This window comes from Manis javanica, chromosome 5 (assembly GCF_040802235.1).
Source record: "Manis javanica isolate MJ-LG chromosome 5, MJ_LKY, whole genome shotgun sequence".
Lineage (NCBI taxonomy): Eukaryota > Metazoa > Chordata > Mammalia > Pholidota > Manidae > Manis > Manis javanica.
The window spans coordinates 31,055,476-31,070,043 of NC_133160.1; the positions used below are offsets into that span (position 1 = coordinate 31,055,476).

At 35.5% G+C, this 14,568-nt stretch overlaps 1 protein-coding gene across 6 annotated transcripts in view; it reads right to left on the reverse strand.

The window, feature by feature from the left end:
* Positions 1-14,568, reverse strand: part of GPCPD1 (glycerophosphocholine phosphodiesterase 1) — a 63,489-nt gene that overhangs the window by 20,793 nt on the left and 28,128 nt on the right. For all 6 annotated transcript variants that reach the window (XR_005061159.2, XR_005061160.2, XR_012131522.1 and 3 more), the window contains exons 11-16: positions 14,249-14,303; positions 11,789-11,881; positions 9,264-9,341; positions 8,511-8,550; positions 7,113-7,174; positions 4,907-4,972 (exon numbers count right to left, since the gene is read on the reverse strand). Coding sequence is in view for 3 of the 6 variants with exons in the window: in XM_017652670.3 (XP_017508159.1) it covers positions 4,907-4,972; positions 7,113-7,174; positions 8,511-8,550; positions 9,264-9,341; positions 11,789-11,881; positions 14,249-14,303 (394 nt within the window). In the remaining 3 variants the exon portion in view is untranslated. The remainder of the gene's footprint in view (positions 1-4,906; positions 4,973-7,112; positions 7,175-8,510; positions 8,551-9,263; positions 9,342-11,788; positions 11,882-14,248; positions 14,304-14,568) is intronic.

The following is a 14,568-nucleotide window of genomic DNA, read 5'->3' on the forward strand; positions in this document are numbered from 1 at the left end:
CCAATCAAATAACATAGAGTAATAGAATGGACAAAAAAGCAAGACCCATCTATAAGCTGCCTATAAGAGACTCACTTCAAACCCAAAAACATGCACAGACTAAAAGTCAAGGGATGGAAAAAGATATTTCATGCAAACAACAGGGAGAAAAAAGCAGGTGTTGCAGTACTACTATCAGACAAAATAGACTTCAAAGCAAAGAAAGTAACAAGAGATAAAGAAGGACATTACATAATGATAAAGGGGTCAGTCCAACAAGAGGATATAACCATTATGAATATATATGCACCCAATACAGGAGCACCAAAATATGTGAAACAAATACTAACAGAATTAAAGGAGGAAACAGAATGCAATGCATTCGTTTTAGGAGACTTCAACACACCACTCACTCCAAAGGACAGATCCACCAGACAGAAAATAAGTTAAGGACACAGAGGCACTGAACAACACACTACAATAGATGGACCTAATAGACATCCATAGAACTCTACACTCCAAAGCAGCAGGATACACATTCTTCTCAAGTGTACATGAAACATTCTCCAGCATAGGCCACAAAAGGAGCCTCAGTAAATTAAAAAAGACTGAAATTCTACCAACCAACTTCTCAGACCACAAAGGTATAAAACTAGAAATAAATTGTACAAAGAAAGCAAAAAGGCTCACAAACAAATGGAGGTTTAACAACATGCTCCTAAATAATCAATGGATCAACGACCAAATTAAAATAGAGATCAAGCAATATATGGAAACAAATGACAACAACAACACAAAGCCCCAACTTCTGTGGGATGCAGCAAAAGCAGTCTTAAGAGGAAAGTATATAGCAATCCAGGCATATTTAAAGAAGGAAGAACAATCCCAAATGAAGTCTAATGTCACAATTATCAAAACTGGAAAAAGAAGAACAAACGAGGCCTAAAATCAGCAGAAGGAGGGATACAATAAAGATCAGAGAATAAATAAATAAAATTGAGAAGAAAAAAACAATAGAAAAAATCAATGAAACCAAGAGCTGGTTCTTTGAGAAAAAAACAAAATAGATAAAGCCCTAGCCAGACTTCTTAAGAGAAAAAGAGAATCAACACACATCAACCGAATCAGAAATGAGAAAGGAAAAATCACGAGGGACCCCACAGGAATACAAAGAATTATTAGAGAACACTATGAAAACCTATATGCTAACAAGCTGGAAAACCTAGGAGAAATGGACAACTTCCTAGAAAAATACAACCTTCCAAGACTGACCAAAGAAGAAACAGAAAATCTAAACAGACCAATTATCAGCAACAAAATTGAAGCGGTAATCAAAAAACTACCCAAGAGCAAAATCCCCAGGCCAGATGGATTTGCCACAGAATTTTATCAGACATACAGAGAAGACATAATACCCATTCTCCTTAAAGTTTTCCAAAAAATAGAAGAGGAGGGAATACTCCCAAACTCATTCTATGAAGCCAACATCACCCTAATACCAAAACCAGGCAAAGACCCCAGCAAAAAAGAAAACTACAGACCAATATCCCTGATGAACGTAGATGCAAAAATACTCAACAAAATATTAGCACCACCAAATTCAAAAATACATCAAGAGGATCATACACCATGACCAAGTGGAATTCATCCCAGGGATGCAAGGATGGTACAACATTCGAAAATCCATCAACATCATCCACCACATCAACAAAAAGGACAAAAACCACATGATCATCTCCATAAATGCTGAAAAAGCATTTTACAAAATTGAACACCCATTCATGGTAAAAACTCTCAACAAAATGGGCATAGAGGGCACGTACCTCAACATAATAAAGGCCATATATGATAAACCCACAGCCAACATCATACTTAACAAATGAGAAGCTGAAAGCTTTTCCTCTAAGATCGGGAACAAGATAGGGATGCCCACTCTCCCCACTGTTATTCAACATAGCACTGGAGGTCCTAGCCATGGCAATTAGACAAAACAAAGAAATACAAGGCATCCAGATTGGTAAAGAAGAAGTCAAACTGTCACTATTTGCAGATGACATGATACTGTAGATAAAAAACCCTATAGACTCCACTCCAAAACTACTACAACTAATATCAGAATCCAGCAAAGTTGCAGGATGCAAAATTAATACACAGAAATCTGTGGCTTTCCTATACACTAACAATGAACTAACAGAAAGAGAAATCAGGAAAACAATTCCATTCACAATTGCATCAAAAAGAATAAAATACCTAGGAATAAACCTAACCAAGGAAGTGAAAGGCCTATACCCTGAAAACTGCAAGACACTCTTAAGAGAAATTAAAGAAGACACTGACAAATGGAAACTCATCCCATGCTCTTGGCTAGGAAGAATTAATGTTGTCAAAATGGCCATCCTGCCCAAAGCAATATACAGATTCAATGCAATCCCTACCAAATTACCAACAGCATTCTTCAATGAACTGGAACAAATAGTTCAAAAATTCATATGGAAACACCAAAGACCCTGAAGAGCCAAAGCAATCCTGAGAAAGAAGAATAAAGTGGGGGTATCTCGCTCTGCAACTTCCAGCTCTACTACAAAGCCACAATAATCAAGATAATTTGGTACTGGCACAAGAACAGACCCACAGAACAGTGTAAGAGAATAGATTCCAGACATTAACCCAAACATATATGGTCAATTAATATATGAAAAGGAGCCATGGGCATACAATGGGGAAATGACAGCCTCTTCTTGGTGTTGGCAAAACTGGACAACTACATGTAAGAGAATGAAACTGGATCATTGTCTAACCCCATACAATTAGAAATGGATCAAAGACCTGAATGTAAGTCATGAAACCATAAAACTCTTAGAAAAAAACATAGGCAAAAATCTCCTGGACATAAACATCAGTGACTTCTTCATGGACTTATCTCCCCGGACAAGGGAAACAAAAGCAAAAATGAACAAATGGGACTATATCAAGCTGAATAGCTTCTGTACAGCAAAGGACACCACCAGTAGAACAAAAAGGTATCCTACAGTATGGGAGAACATATTCATAAATGACAGATCCGATAAAGGATTGACATCTAAAATATATAAAGAGCTCACACACCTCAACAAAGAAAAAGCAAATAATCCAGTTAAAAATGGGCAGAGGAGCTGAATAGACAGTTCTCTAAAGAAGAAATCCAGATGACCAACAGGCACATGAAAAGATGCTCCACATTACTAATCATCAGAGAAATGCAAATTAAAACCACAATGAGATATCACCTCACACCAGTAAGGATCGCCATCATCGAAAAGACAAACAACAACAAATGTTGGCGAGGTTGTGGAGAAAGGGGAACTCTCCTACACTGCTGGTGGGAATGTAAACTAGTTCAACCATTGTGGAAAGCAGTAGGGAGGTTCCTCAGAATGCTCAAAATAGAAATACCATTTGACCCAGAAATTCCACTTCTAGGAATTTACCCTAAGAATGCAGCACTCCAGTTTGAAAAAGATGCACCCCTATGTTTATCGCTGCACTGTTTACAATAGCCAAGATATGGAAGCAACCTAAATGTCCAACAGTAGATGAATGGATAAAGAAGATGTGGTACATATACACAATGGAATATTACACAACCATAAGAAAAAAACAGATCCTACCATTTGCCTGGATGGAGCTAGAGGGTTTTATGCTCAGTGCAATAAGTCAGGCAGAGAAAGACAAGTACCAAATGATTTCACTCATATGTGGAATATAAGAACAAAGGAAAAACTGAAGGAACAAAACAGCAGCAGAATCACAGAACCTAAGAATGGACTAATAGTTACCAAAGGGAAAGGGACTGGGACGATGGGTGGGAAGGGAGGGATAAGTGAAGGGAAGAGAAAGGGGGTATTACGATTAGCATGTATAATGTGAGGAGAGGCACAGGGAGGGCTATGCAACACAGAGAAGACAAGTAGTGATTCTACAGCATCTTACTATGGTGATGGACAGTGACTGTAATGGGGTTTGTGGGGAGGACTTGGTGAAGGGGTGAGTCAGTAAACATAATGTTCCTCATGTAACTGTAGATTAATGATACCAAAAAAATAATAATAATTCTAAAAGCTCGGAAAACTAATAGTCACTTGTTAAGAAAAATTTTGCTGAGCACTCACTGCACTAACCAGGACCAGCTAGTTTATGATAAATAGCTACTTAGAAGACATGATTTAAGGCAGTTATAGATTATTCTGACCAAAACAAATTCCAGAGCACTGCTCCAGTTGCCAACATTACACCTGAATGAACCACCTCTAACAATGCATCCCCTTCATTTACACATGCCCTCATCGGTAAAATTCAACAGTCAGTTGTTCTCCTTAGCTGGAACTTAAGTTCCAGGAAGGCAAGGCTTTATTCCATTTTGTTGACTACTTGACTCCAGCACCCAGAAACTGCCAGGCCAATAGCAGCATTTCAATATATAATTGTTGAACAAAAGAACACTTAAATCTGAGATTGATTTAAAACACATTTCGAAGAAATTTCTTTTCCTGGTTATTACTACTTATTGCCACTTTACAAAAACTGCTTAGAAAATTATTAAAAATATATGCTTAGATGGGGAAGGGAACAAAAACCAGAGTTATAATGTTCTGTCTGGTCAAGTTCTCACTGATCACTTTGTAAGTATGCCTAGACACCATCCATAATAATGTACACATAAGACACATATGAACTGAAATTTATAGTATAATACACTCATCACTACTTTTAAGTACTCACATATTAGTGTAAGTACAAAATATGCTTTATTAAAAAGGTCCAATAAGCACTGTGCTTGCTGGAAGAAGCTGTAATATTTCAGTTCACTTACTCCATTAAAACAAAGAACGAAGGCATTTAAAGAAATGGGACGGTGGAGAACAAGAATGTGTCACATCAGATTACATACCCTTTGCTGGCAGATCCACTTTATTTCTATGTTGAAACCTACATCTTCTGGCAAAGACTCTAAAACCTAGAGTTTTGTTTGGTGGTGGTGAATTTTGTTTTATTTTTGGTGAGATGAATGGGAGAATAGGAGAAGAAAAAAAGGAAAACAGAATTATTACAAAAAGTAATCTGTAAGATAACATACCACAGTTAGGATAAAATGTTTTGTGCCTTTGGCATAACCATCTTTTCTCAAACTCAAACTGACAATCTGGTTGATGATTAAGTCAAATAAGAAAGTTGAAAGAGACTGAACAGCAAAAGCAGTAGTCTTAGGCAACAACTCTGACAACTGATCACTACACCACAAAGATGGATCCTTAACCTACAATCCTTTTTACCATCACTATTGGACATCCAAGTGAACTCATGTAAGACAGGCAACCCATGAATTTAAGAAAACGCGTGTCATTTTTGGAATTGCATTCATGTATGTCAATCTCTTGTACTAAGATATGATTAAATGAAAAATTATGATTTCTAGCTTGTTTTGAAGGTGGCAATGCCTAAAAAATACCATACTGGGAACCCTCTGAAGAGACATTATCTCCAAATGAAAGAATATGCCAAAGCCTGTCATTATCTGCACCTAATTATCTAGGCACTTGGAAATAAGACTATTTTAGCAGTATAACTAGAAAATTAAATTGAATATATATGAAGATTGGTTATTAACCTATAAAGACTGACTTGTTTGGTCTTTAAACAAACATGAAGGCCAGGCAAATACATAGGTATACTCAGGGGAAAATCTGAAACAGATTATGTTTTTAACTTCAATTTATTTGACAAGTTTAGAAATCATTTAATATGTGTGGTATATATGGCATTTCATTTTATGAAACAGCTAATAAAAGCATACTAGCAGAATAACATAAATGGCAAGAACACAAATTGAGAGTTTGGTGACCTGGTATCTAGTCTTGGGTCTATACTAACCAGATGCATGGAAAGTACATTACCTAAAATGGTCGTACTCAATTTCATGTGGGGCTTCTGACCTTCTTCTGGTACCTTTAAACTTATTTAACGTATCTGTCATATTTTTATTGGACTGATGCAAACGTTGAAAAATAAGGACAATAGCATATACTACTATTGAGATTGCTGACATCAAATTCACAGAAAGATTCTCCTTTACACTGAGACTGTATTTGGGCGATTTTTGGTTTAAAAATTTTTTGTGATTACAGTGATGGTAAAGTGAGTGAATAAATGAGAGTGTGTTTAACTTGTTTGGCTTAGTAAACACTGTTACACATTTGATACACATTTTCTTTAAATTATATTTCTGTTCTTAGAAATTGTGAGATTTCTAAAAACCAAATGATTTCAGAATTTTGGACTAGAAGAAATGACTTTACTTAGCTGGGCTTCAGAAATACTTGAAAAATCATTCAATTCCTGTTTGAAGCACTAGAACAATGTCCATGTTAGGAGCTCTTCTGTAGCTTCCTTTCTGTGGAGTGAGTAATCATGATAAACTGAAATTATCCACTTTTGGCTAAGCAATCTCTGCATCTGACATCACCAGAAAAAGGCAATGGAGAGAGCACAAGTTAGGAAATGGAACCAGCAGAAGCAAAAGCAGCCCCAGTATGGTCACAGAGAGGGGCTGGTGACCACATAGGCGTGCCTGATGTTGTCAAGCAGATTCCTGTATGAACTGTGTCTAGGTTTTAAAGCCTCATGCTAGTTTTTGTTGTATTTTCTCAGAGTGAATTCTTGAACTTTGAGTCTCATTTTAAGTAACCAACATACCTATATTGTCTTTGGTTAGAGATCTTCTTTCTGTCCAAAGCTGAGGAACAGTCTTCAATACTATAAAAATGCTACCCTACCACTGCATCTCTCTCCATGTCATTTTCTGTGCCCTCTCTTTCCTGTTTATACACAGAATTATGCCAGCTTCCTATTCTTAACACATTAACCCACTGAAGTAGGAGTTTTTATTCATTCGAGCAGGTAAGTTAGTCTTTAAAAAAAAAAGTTTCACAGGTAAACAACACAAAAATGTATCTTCTCTAAAAAGCATCAGTTTATATTACTGTTGTCCAGTGGATGTGTCACAGCGGATTAGTACCCACTTGAGAGACCAAAATAAATTATTCAGATATAACAGAATTAATGACATAGCCTTGCCTTAGTTTTCCTAAGGAACTTACCATCTTAAGAGAAGGAAAGGGCTGATTTTCAGAAAAGGAACTTTCTTCCTCAACCACAGATGCTGAAATTTTAAATTAAAAGAACTCAGAAGATGAAATACCATTTTATCACTAAGATCTTTTCCTAAATTCTTAGGGCAAAAAAAGAGATGCTGAAGTAATTATGAGATCCTTTCATATGTAGTGTTTTTTTAAGGTTCTTGTATTTAAAACTCCCATTTTTGAAATAAGCACCTTTTATGAAGACTAGTTTGCAACATTTAATATAAACACTATAGTCTGTGGCCCCAACAGTGATTATTTTCTTATAAAAACAGTAACAGTGCTTTTTAAAAAGTAGTCACAAGCAGTGATTTGTTATTTCTCAGTGGAATGAGGAGCTGTGTCATCTTGTTAAGATTTCTACTTACATATCAAAGTCAACTCAGAAGTTAGAATTATGAGAATTCATAGCTGCTACTGTGCATTTGCTGTCATTACCATTTAACACAGAACAGGTATCTTGGGACATACAAAGAATTTTTATCCAAAAGGGAAAAAATGAGTATCAGGTTTTTCTTTTCTTAAAAAAGAAAAACAAAGCCCTGTATGTTTAAAATTCAAAGACCAAAATCATATAAAATTTTCCACTTGAATAAGTTGGAGGTAAAATTCATTTTACTATTAAAAATCATAAAATATCTATAAGCACATAAAATCATATTTATGCTGTGAGGATAATCTTTGGAATCTTTAGCACTTTACAATTTCCCCATAAAGGCTTTCCAACTATCCTGTTGTCACAACTGCAGATAAACATCTCACGAGTACCTTTATGTGCAGAATACTTTAACTGTCTTGTGGAATATACAAATACTTTTCTTAAACTTGAGAGGTTTACATTCTAGTTGAAGAGACAGGCTATATACAAACATAAGGGGCTCAAAAGGTGATACATTAAACCTCAAATGAATGGCATAGACTCTGAAGTTCCATACAAGGAGAAAGTATACTGGAATTACAAAGACATTTTATATGCTGGGCAAACTGAGGCACAGAGTGCTTAAGGACAACATGCTGAAGGTAATAGCTGGTGAATGCCAAGGGGGATTCAAATGCCTGGATCTGCGGCCAGATTCTACAGTTAATATATTCTCTACTTTGTAATGGTTAAGAAAGTTTGAAAGGACTGATGGGTACTTTGATCATCAAGCTAAAAAATCTCACAGAAGTAAAAAATCAGGGTTATTATACACATGACATACACATTTTAAAATTAATATAAAGCCTTCATGTCTATAAAATTACATTTAGCCAGTACTAATATTCATTAATATGACTAAGAGTATGTTAAAATAAGGAAAAACTGCAGGTATGCTAACTACAAAATGAAAACAGTGCTTCCATGTTGGTACATACCTTTCAGACCTTTAGATTTTAGTGCAGTCACATGAGCGAGCTGGAAAACACATACACAAAATGCAATCAGAAAAAAATACTTTTAGTTTATGATGATAAGGTTAACTTGAGAACTGTAACCTGAAGGCTAGAAACCTAGAGAAAACTATAAAGTTTAGAATTATCAGTTTCATAAGAATAAGCACTAAAACCACTGTATATATTTTATATGTGCAGACATATACAGAAGATCATGCATGATCAATACCCAAGTAGGAAGAAGAATATAAATTCTTAAGTTAGGAAACCATTTATATTCAACCGATCATTTATGGGAACAGGAAGAAAGATCATGGAGAATTACATGATACAACAAAATATACAAAGGTCTTAGATAGTAACATCAGTATAAAAACCAATGATAGCATAAAAATGCCAATTGTAAAATTGTGACAGTTATATAAAGAAGGGCTCAAGCAGATGGAGAGGCAACATAAGATTATGGATGAGAAAGGCTGGCTCCTAAGGCCTACACAAACTTATAGCCTAGCCTCTTCGCATATGCAAAAACCAATAGGGTCCAAGGAAACTGTTGAGAAGCCAAGATGGATTAGCACAGACCCATTCTTCCTAACAGAACAGAAAACAAAAGCACACGCTCTTTGTATGCTTAATATATAGTCATTTCCATATGCAAAGAGAATATAATACCATACATACACAAATATGAACAGTTCTAAAACTGATAGTTTACATTTTTCCTATTATTATTACCTTTAACAACTGGAGTTGGTCAAATGTTAATTCCTTTACTGGAATTTCAAATAATTCAACTGGATCAGCATCAAATTTCTAGAAAGTAAATAAAGAAAAAAAAATGTGTCGCAAATTATTCCTGAACACTTTACCTAAACAGGCCTAATATATCAATTTACTGAAGGATAAAAACAACTGTTTGGTGGCCACAGTGAGCCCATGCAAGACAGCCCTTCTTACCTAACACCACTTCCCAGCTCTTAAATTCTGTCTTTTGTTTTGTTTTTACTGTAGGTGAAAGAATGTTTTTAATGTCTGGAAGAAAAAAAACAGCTGGGAGGAGGCTGTGGCACTAAGACACACTGAGAGCAAAGCAGTCATTTTCCCTATTTCTTACCCTGCTACACATTTTACTTGACATATTATCTATGCTAAATGACAAAGAAATCAACATGCAAGACTATGTGAAGACTAATATCTGTCAATAACTTCCTAAACCCTTTAAACTTAAATTTGGATAAAAACAGCCACCGAAGTCATGAAAAAACTGTCTCATTAGTTATAAACTGTACTTAATAGGGACTCCTCTAGCATAGATATTTTTACCCATGAGCAAATCTGTTTTATTAGATTTTAATGCCATAGCAAATGCCACACTGTTTGGGCACCACAATCTTAAAGAAATGAGTTAATGTACCATCAACACATTATCAATCCAACAAATATACTAACATTTATTACATTTATATTCATTCACATACATGTGGTATAAGCCTGTATATGCATAGTTTCTTGGGAAGGATACATAAGAAACTATTAAGAAACACTTCGAGATTGAACAAGAATAGGAAAGGAAGATTTATTTCTCATTTCATAATTTTCTGAACTACTTGCAGTTTCATAATGACCATGAATTGATTTTACTAGCTTAAAAATGAAAACTGAAAATACAAACAATTTGTCACTTTCATTCCCCAATTAACTCACTTGAGTTCAACTTAAGAGCAAGACAAAGTCTGGTGAAAATGGGAGATCAGTAACATTCTTCAACTAACTCACAGATTTTTAGAAATGACAATTAGAGCCATTAACCTCAATCTTGGTTAATAAGACCCTTTACCACTCCTCCTTGTTTCTCTTTGTATCATGTTTTTTTCATAGTCAAACAGCATGTGAGATCATGATATACTACAGGCACAAAATCTTTTGAAAGATGCACATCAAATTCTACAAAGGCTGCACCCTTGACAGGAATGAAGGAAACAAGCATTTGAAAAACATTAATCTGGGTCACAATATACCTAAAACTATAAGGACATAAGAAATTTATTGATCACTGTAAAATCAGAGACTTATCTACAAAACCATAAAACTTCATGATTTAATGCTATACTTCAAGCTTTTTCAAAAAAGTAATTTCTTCCCCCAAAACCAACCTGCCCTGCTTCTAATTAGTTATTCTACTTCCATCTTCTAACTAGGTACAACTCCTCCATCACCTTTCCTGATACCATTTCACAGAGCTGGAACAGCCCTTTTCTGTACACAGTAATCTGAACCCATGTGACTGATTAGAATCCACTAGCAGGCAGAGCCAGGGGCCTTACCATATTTTCACACCAGAGAATGTTGTGTGGTACAGGGTTATACATGTTAGCAAACCCACCTTAACTTTAAATCAACTCAGTGGAAAATGACACCTAACACAGTTTTAAAGAAAATGCCAAAAAAAACCCTCCTAACTTAAGCATCTGAGAAACTAGCTGGTTAACCTTCATACAGAAGTTTAACATTACATAACTCATCAGATTTATGTTAGAAGAATAATTACAATTTTTAAGATACAATATGCATTTTCCTGGACTTACCCCTCTATCATGCTTACCTCTGCATTCTCACCTACTTCCACTCCAGTTCAGGCTTACCTCACCTTCGGCCCACATTACCGGTCCCCTTGCCTCTAGTCTCTGTTTTCTTAAATCTCCATTGCATCAGGTACCAAAGTATTGATCTAGAAGCTTAGTTCTTAACATTGCTGCTTGGCTTAAATGTTTTTCCTATCTCCCCAGCTCCTACACTGAGGCCATCCATTCTCTGGCTCCAAAGAATTTTCCCAATTTTATTTTTCATGGTGGCTTTTCCTGCTTTAGCCAAATCATAGTAGCCTATTAACTGACGAAAAAGCTTGAAGCAGAAATAGAAGGGAGCTAGAAAACAAACACAATGAGTTTCCTCTCCTGCCTCAACAGAGATGTGACAGACTGACATGGAAACGACTTGGAATGTCTGTTTGCTAAACAATATAAAATAGCAAGTTCAGGCAGAGAGACCTTACTCCAGGAAATTATTACTATCTCCATCTTCTCACTCTCTCAGTGTTATAGGATCTTGAGAGAGGAAAGGATTGTCAGTAATTCACCAAGAAAGTAAATTGACCACCTCTGTTTAATAAATAATCATACACACACATATAAAACAAACTTCATAGTTTTTAAACCTTCTACCTAACCATGAGAGTCTAAAATGAAGGCATTTCAACATACCTTTTTCATAGTCAAACAGCATGTGAGATCATGATATACTACAGGCACAAAATCTTTTGAAAGATGCACATCAAATTCTACAAAGGCTGCACCCTTGACAGGAATGAAGGAAACAAGCATTTGAAAAACATTAATCTGGGTCACAATATACCTAAAACTATAAGGACATAAGAAATTTATTGATCACTGTAAAATCAGAGACTTATCTACAAAACCATAAAACTTCATGATTTAATGCTATACTTCAAGCTTTTTCAAAAAAGTAATTTCTTCCCCCAAAGCAATTACAAATATTTCTCTTAATTGCAATAGCACCACAATTATTTCCTGGCCAAAAAAAAAATCTACTTGAGCATACCCCGGGGCCACTCCATAATGGACAGCCTGCGCAGGTGTCATGTCCACTACTGCTGTTAGGAGACAGAGAGCCTAACAGGAGCCTGGAGCACAGGGCTACCTCACAACCGTTGCCCTGCACATCTGAGTGGGACAGCTGAACCTCAAAGATGAGGTGGCAGAAAGAGTAAGCTGCAGTCTGCATCCAGGTGCACTTGAGCAGAGACCTTTACAGTTTTTCTTCGCAAACCCTGAGTGATCAGATCAAAGAGAAAACTACAACTGCTGCTGTAAAGACAGACAAAGCGAAAATGAGCAATAAGAATGGCCAATTTCCTGACAGAAGCCTCAACAGGAGGAGGACAGGAACTACAGTCAAGGGTATATTTTTAAGTCAGATCCATTCGGACATAAATTAATCCAAATAAAGACTAAGAACATAAACTGACATGGACATTTGTGCACTCATTGAAAGCAAGCCAGCTGAGAGAGTGGAAACAAGGCCTGAGGATTCTGTAATGGATAGATGTTTCCACGCCTTATCCTGAGTCACAGCATGGTGCTCGATGATTGTGAGTACACATGGATCACAGACTAGATCCAAAGGAGCCTACTTCCTTGATTTCTGAAGAGGAAATAAGCTTAGCTACTTCTGTTATTGTAGCTAGACATAAAACAACAAAGCAAACCATTTCTAGGGAAGAGAACAAACCCTACCACCCCTTATTATGATTAAGCATATTAAATCATAATTTTTTAGTTTAAAATATTTAATTTTACATTCTCATCATCCTTTAGGAAGATCATCTTACTAAGAGATAAAACTTGATCCCAAAATTTATTTGTGAGGTTTAAGAAATAAGCCAACAGACCAAAATATCTTGGAAGATATGTTTCAACATTAAAACAAACTAGCCATTAATAACTAATGTAAGACATTTAAAAATATGATCCATATGAATTAAAGGTTTTCATCAGAATGTGGAAGAAAATGGCTTAATGATATCCTCTCTCAAAAAGCACAGAAACTCTGAAAGTTCCTTAATGGGGATTCTCATGTGTTTATACTAATAAAATGTTTAGAGTAGTTGGCAATAATGGACTAAAACTGGTTTCAAATAATGAATTATAGCCCAACGTACTCATAGCCTTAATATTATCCTTTGAACACAAAGACAAAACTATCCACTATCAATATTTTTAATCCTTACAATAAGTAATTACGATAATCTCAGATGTCATGAATTATAAAATGCATCATTTTATATACCAACTAAGCGGAGGGGGAAATGGTGCCAATCAAACCATGGCACAAAGCTAAGAAAAGCTGTAAGACCAATCCCAATTTTAGAGAAGTTAAAATATGAAAAAAGTATGTCTTCACATAGATGTTCACTCACTGTAAGTTGATAAATATCTGACCATCAAGTTTACTTGCTGAACTATTTTTTAAATGGCAAAGTTTAAGGCATGTGGAGGTCACTGGAAAAAGTGGAAATAAGAGGATGAGATGTTCCTTCATTTTCCCCTTAGGTTAATTTTGCAACATGAGACTTTTCATTCAGGTTCACAGGAATTTGGCAGGGGCATGGGGGAATGGGAGTTGGGAGGGTACAATCTCAGGTTTTTGATTAAAAATGTCAAGTTGCAGTTGCTGAAAAAACTAAAATACAGACTAACCCTTTATAATTAGATGAAAGAAGTTAAGAACCTGAACATAATCAAGTTGGTATATAGGATGTAAACTGACAAACTTTGTTTTTAAGCGTTATATAAAATCACTATCAAATCCTCCTATAAACATTATCTCCAAAGGACTACCTGAATGATTAGAAAACCAGGGCTTCATGGGGAACATTTTTCTTGCCCCAATCACTCAAAATTTATCTAAAAAAATAAAGATGCTTATGATTCTATTGTTTTCATCCCAATCTTCACCTAGGTTCTAAATACAAATGTCTACAAATACTTTACCTTCACTTAGAAACATACTATAGGAAGCATAAATTTTTAACCTATTTAACCTATTAATGCAGACTGGGAGAAACTCCCCAGACCCACATTTCTCTACTGTTTTACCTTTGGACCAGAATTCCAAAATTGTTTAAAAAGAGGCTCACTTACATGACTAGCAGCATTTCTTAAAGATGCAATAGTATTTTCTTGAACTTTAGCAAGTCTGAAAGAGAATACATAGAAATATAATTATTATATACTATAGAAAAGAAAACAAATGTGATAAGCCAACTATATTTTCAACAACAGAAACAGTACTCATTCTCTATTTTGAGGCTAATTTTGCCATCTCCAAAAATAAGACTGACCATCACTTGGTTGGTGTATACATTTATTTCATAAATGAAGCTCTAACAATTACAGGGATTTACAAGCTGAATATGTAAACATATTTTACACCAACACAGACTTCTCCAAGTGAGGTGACC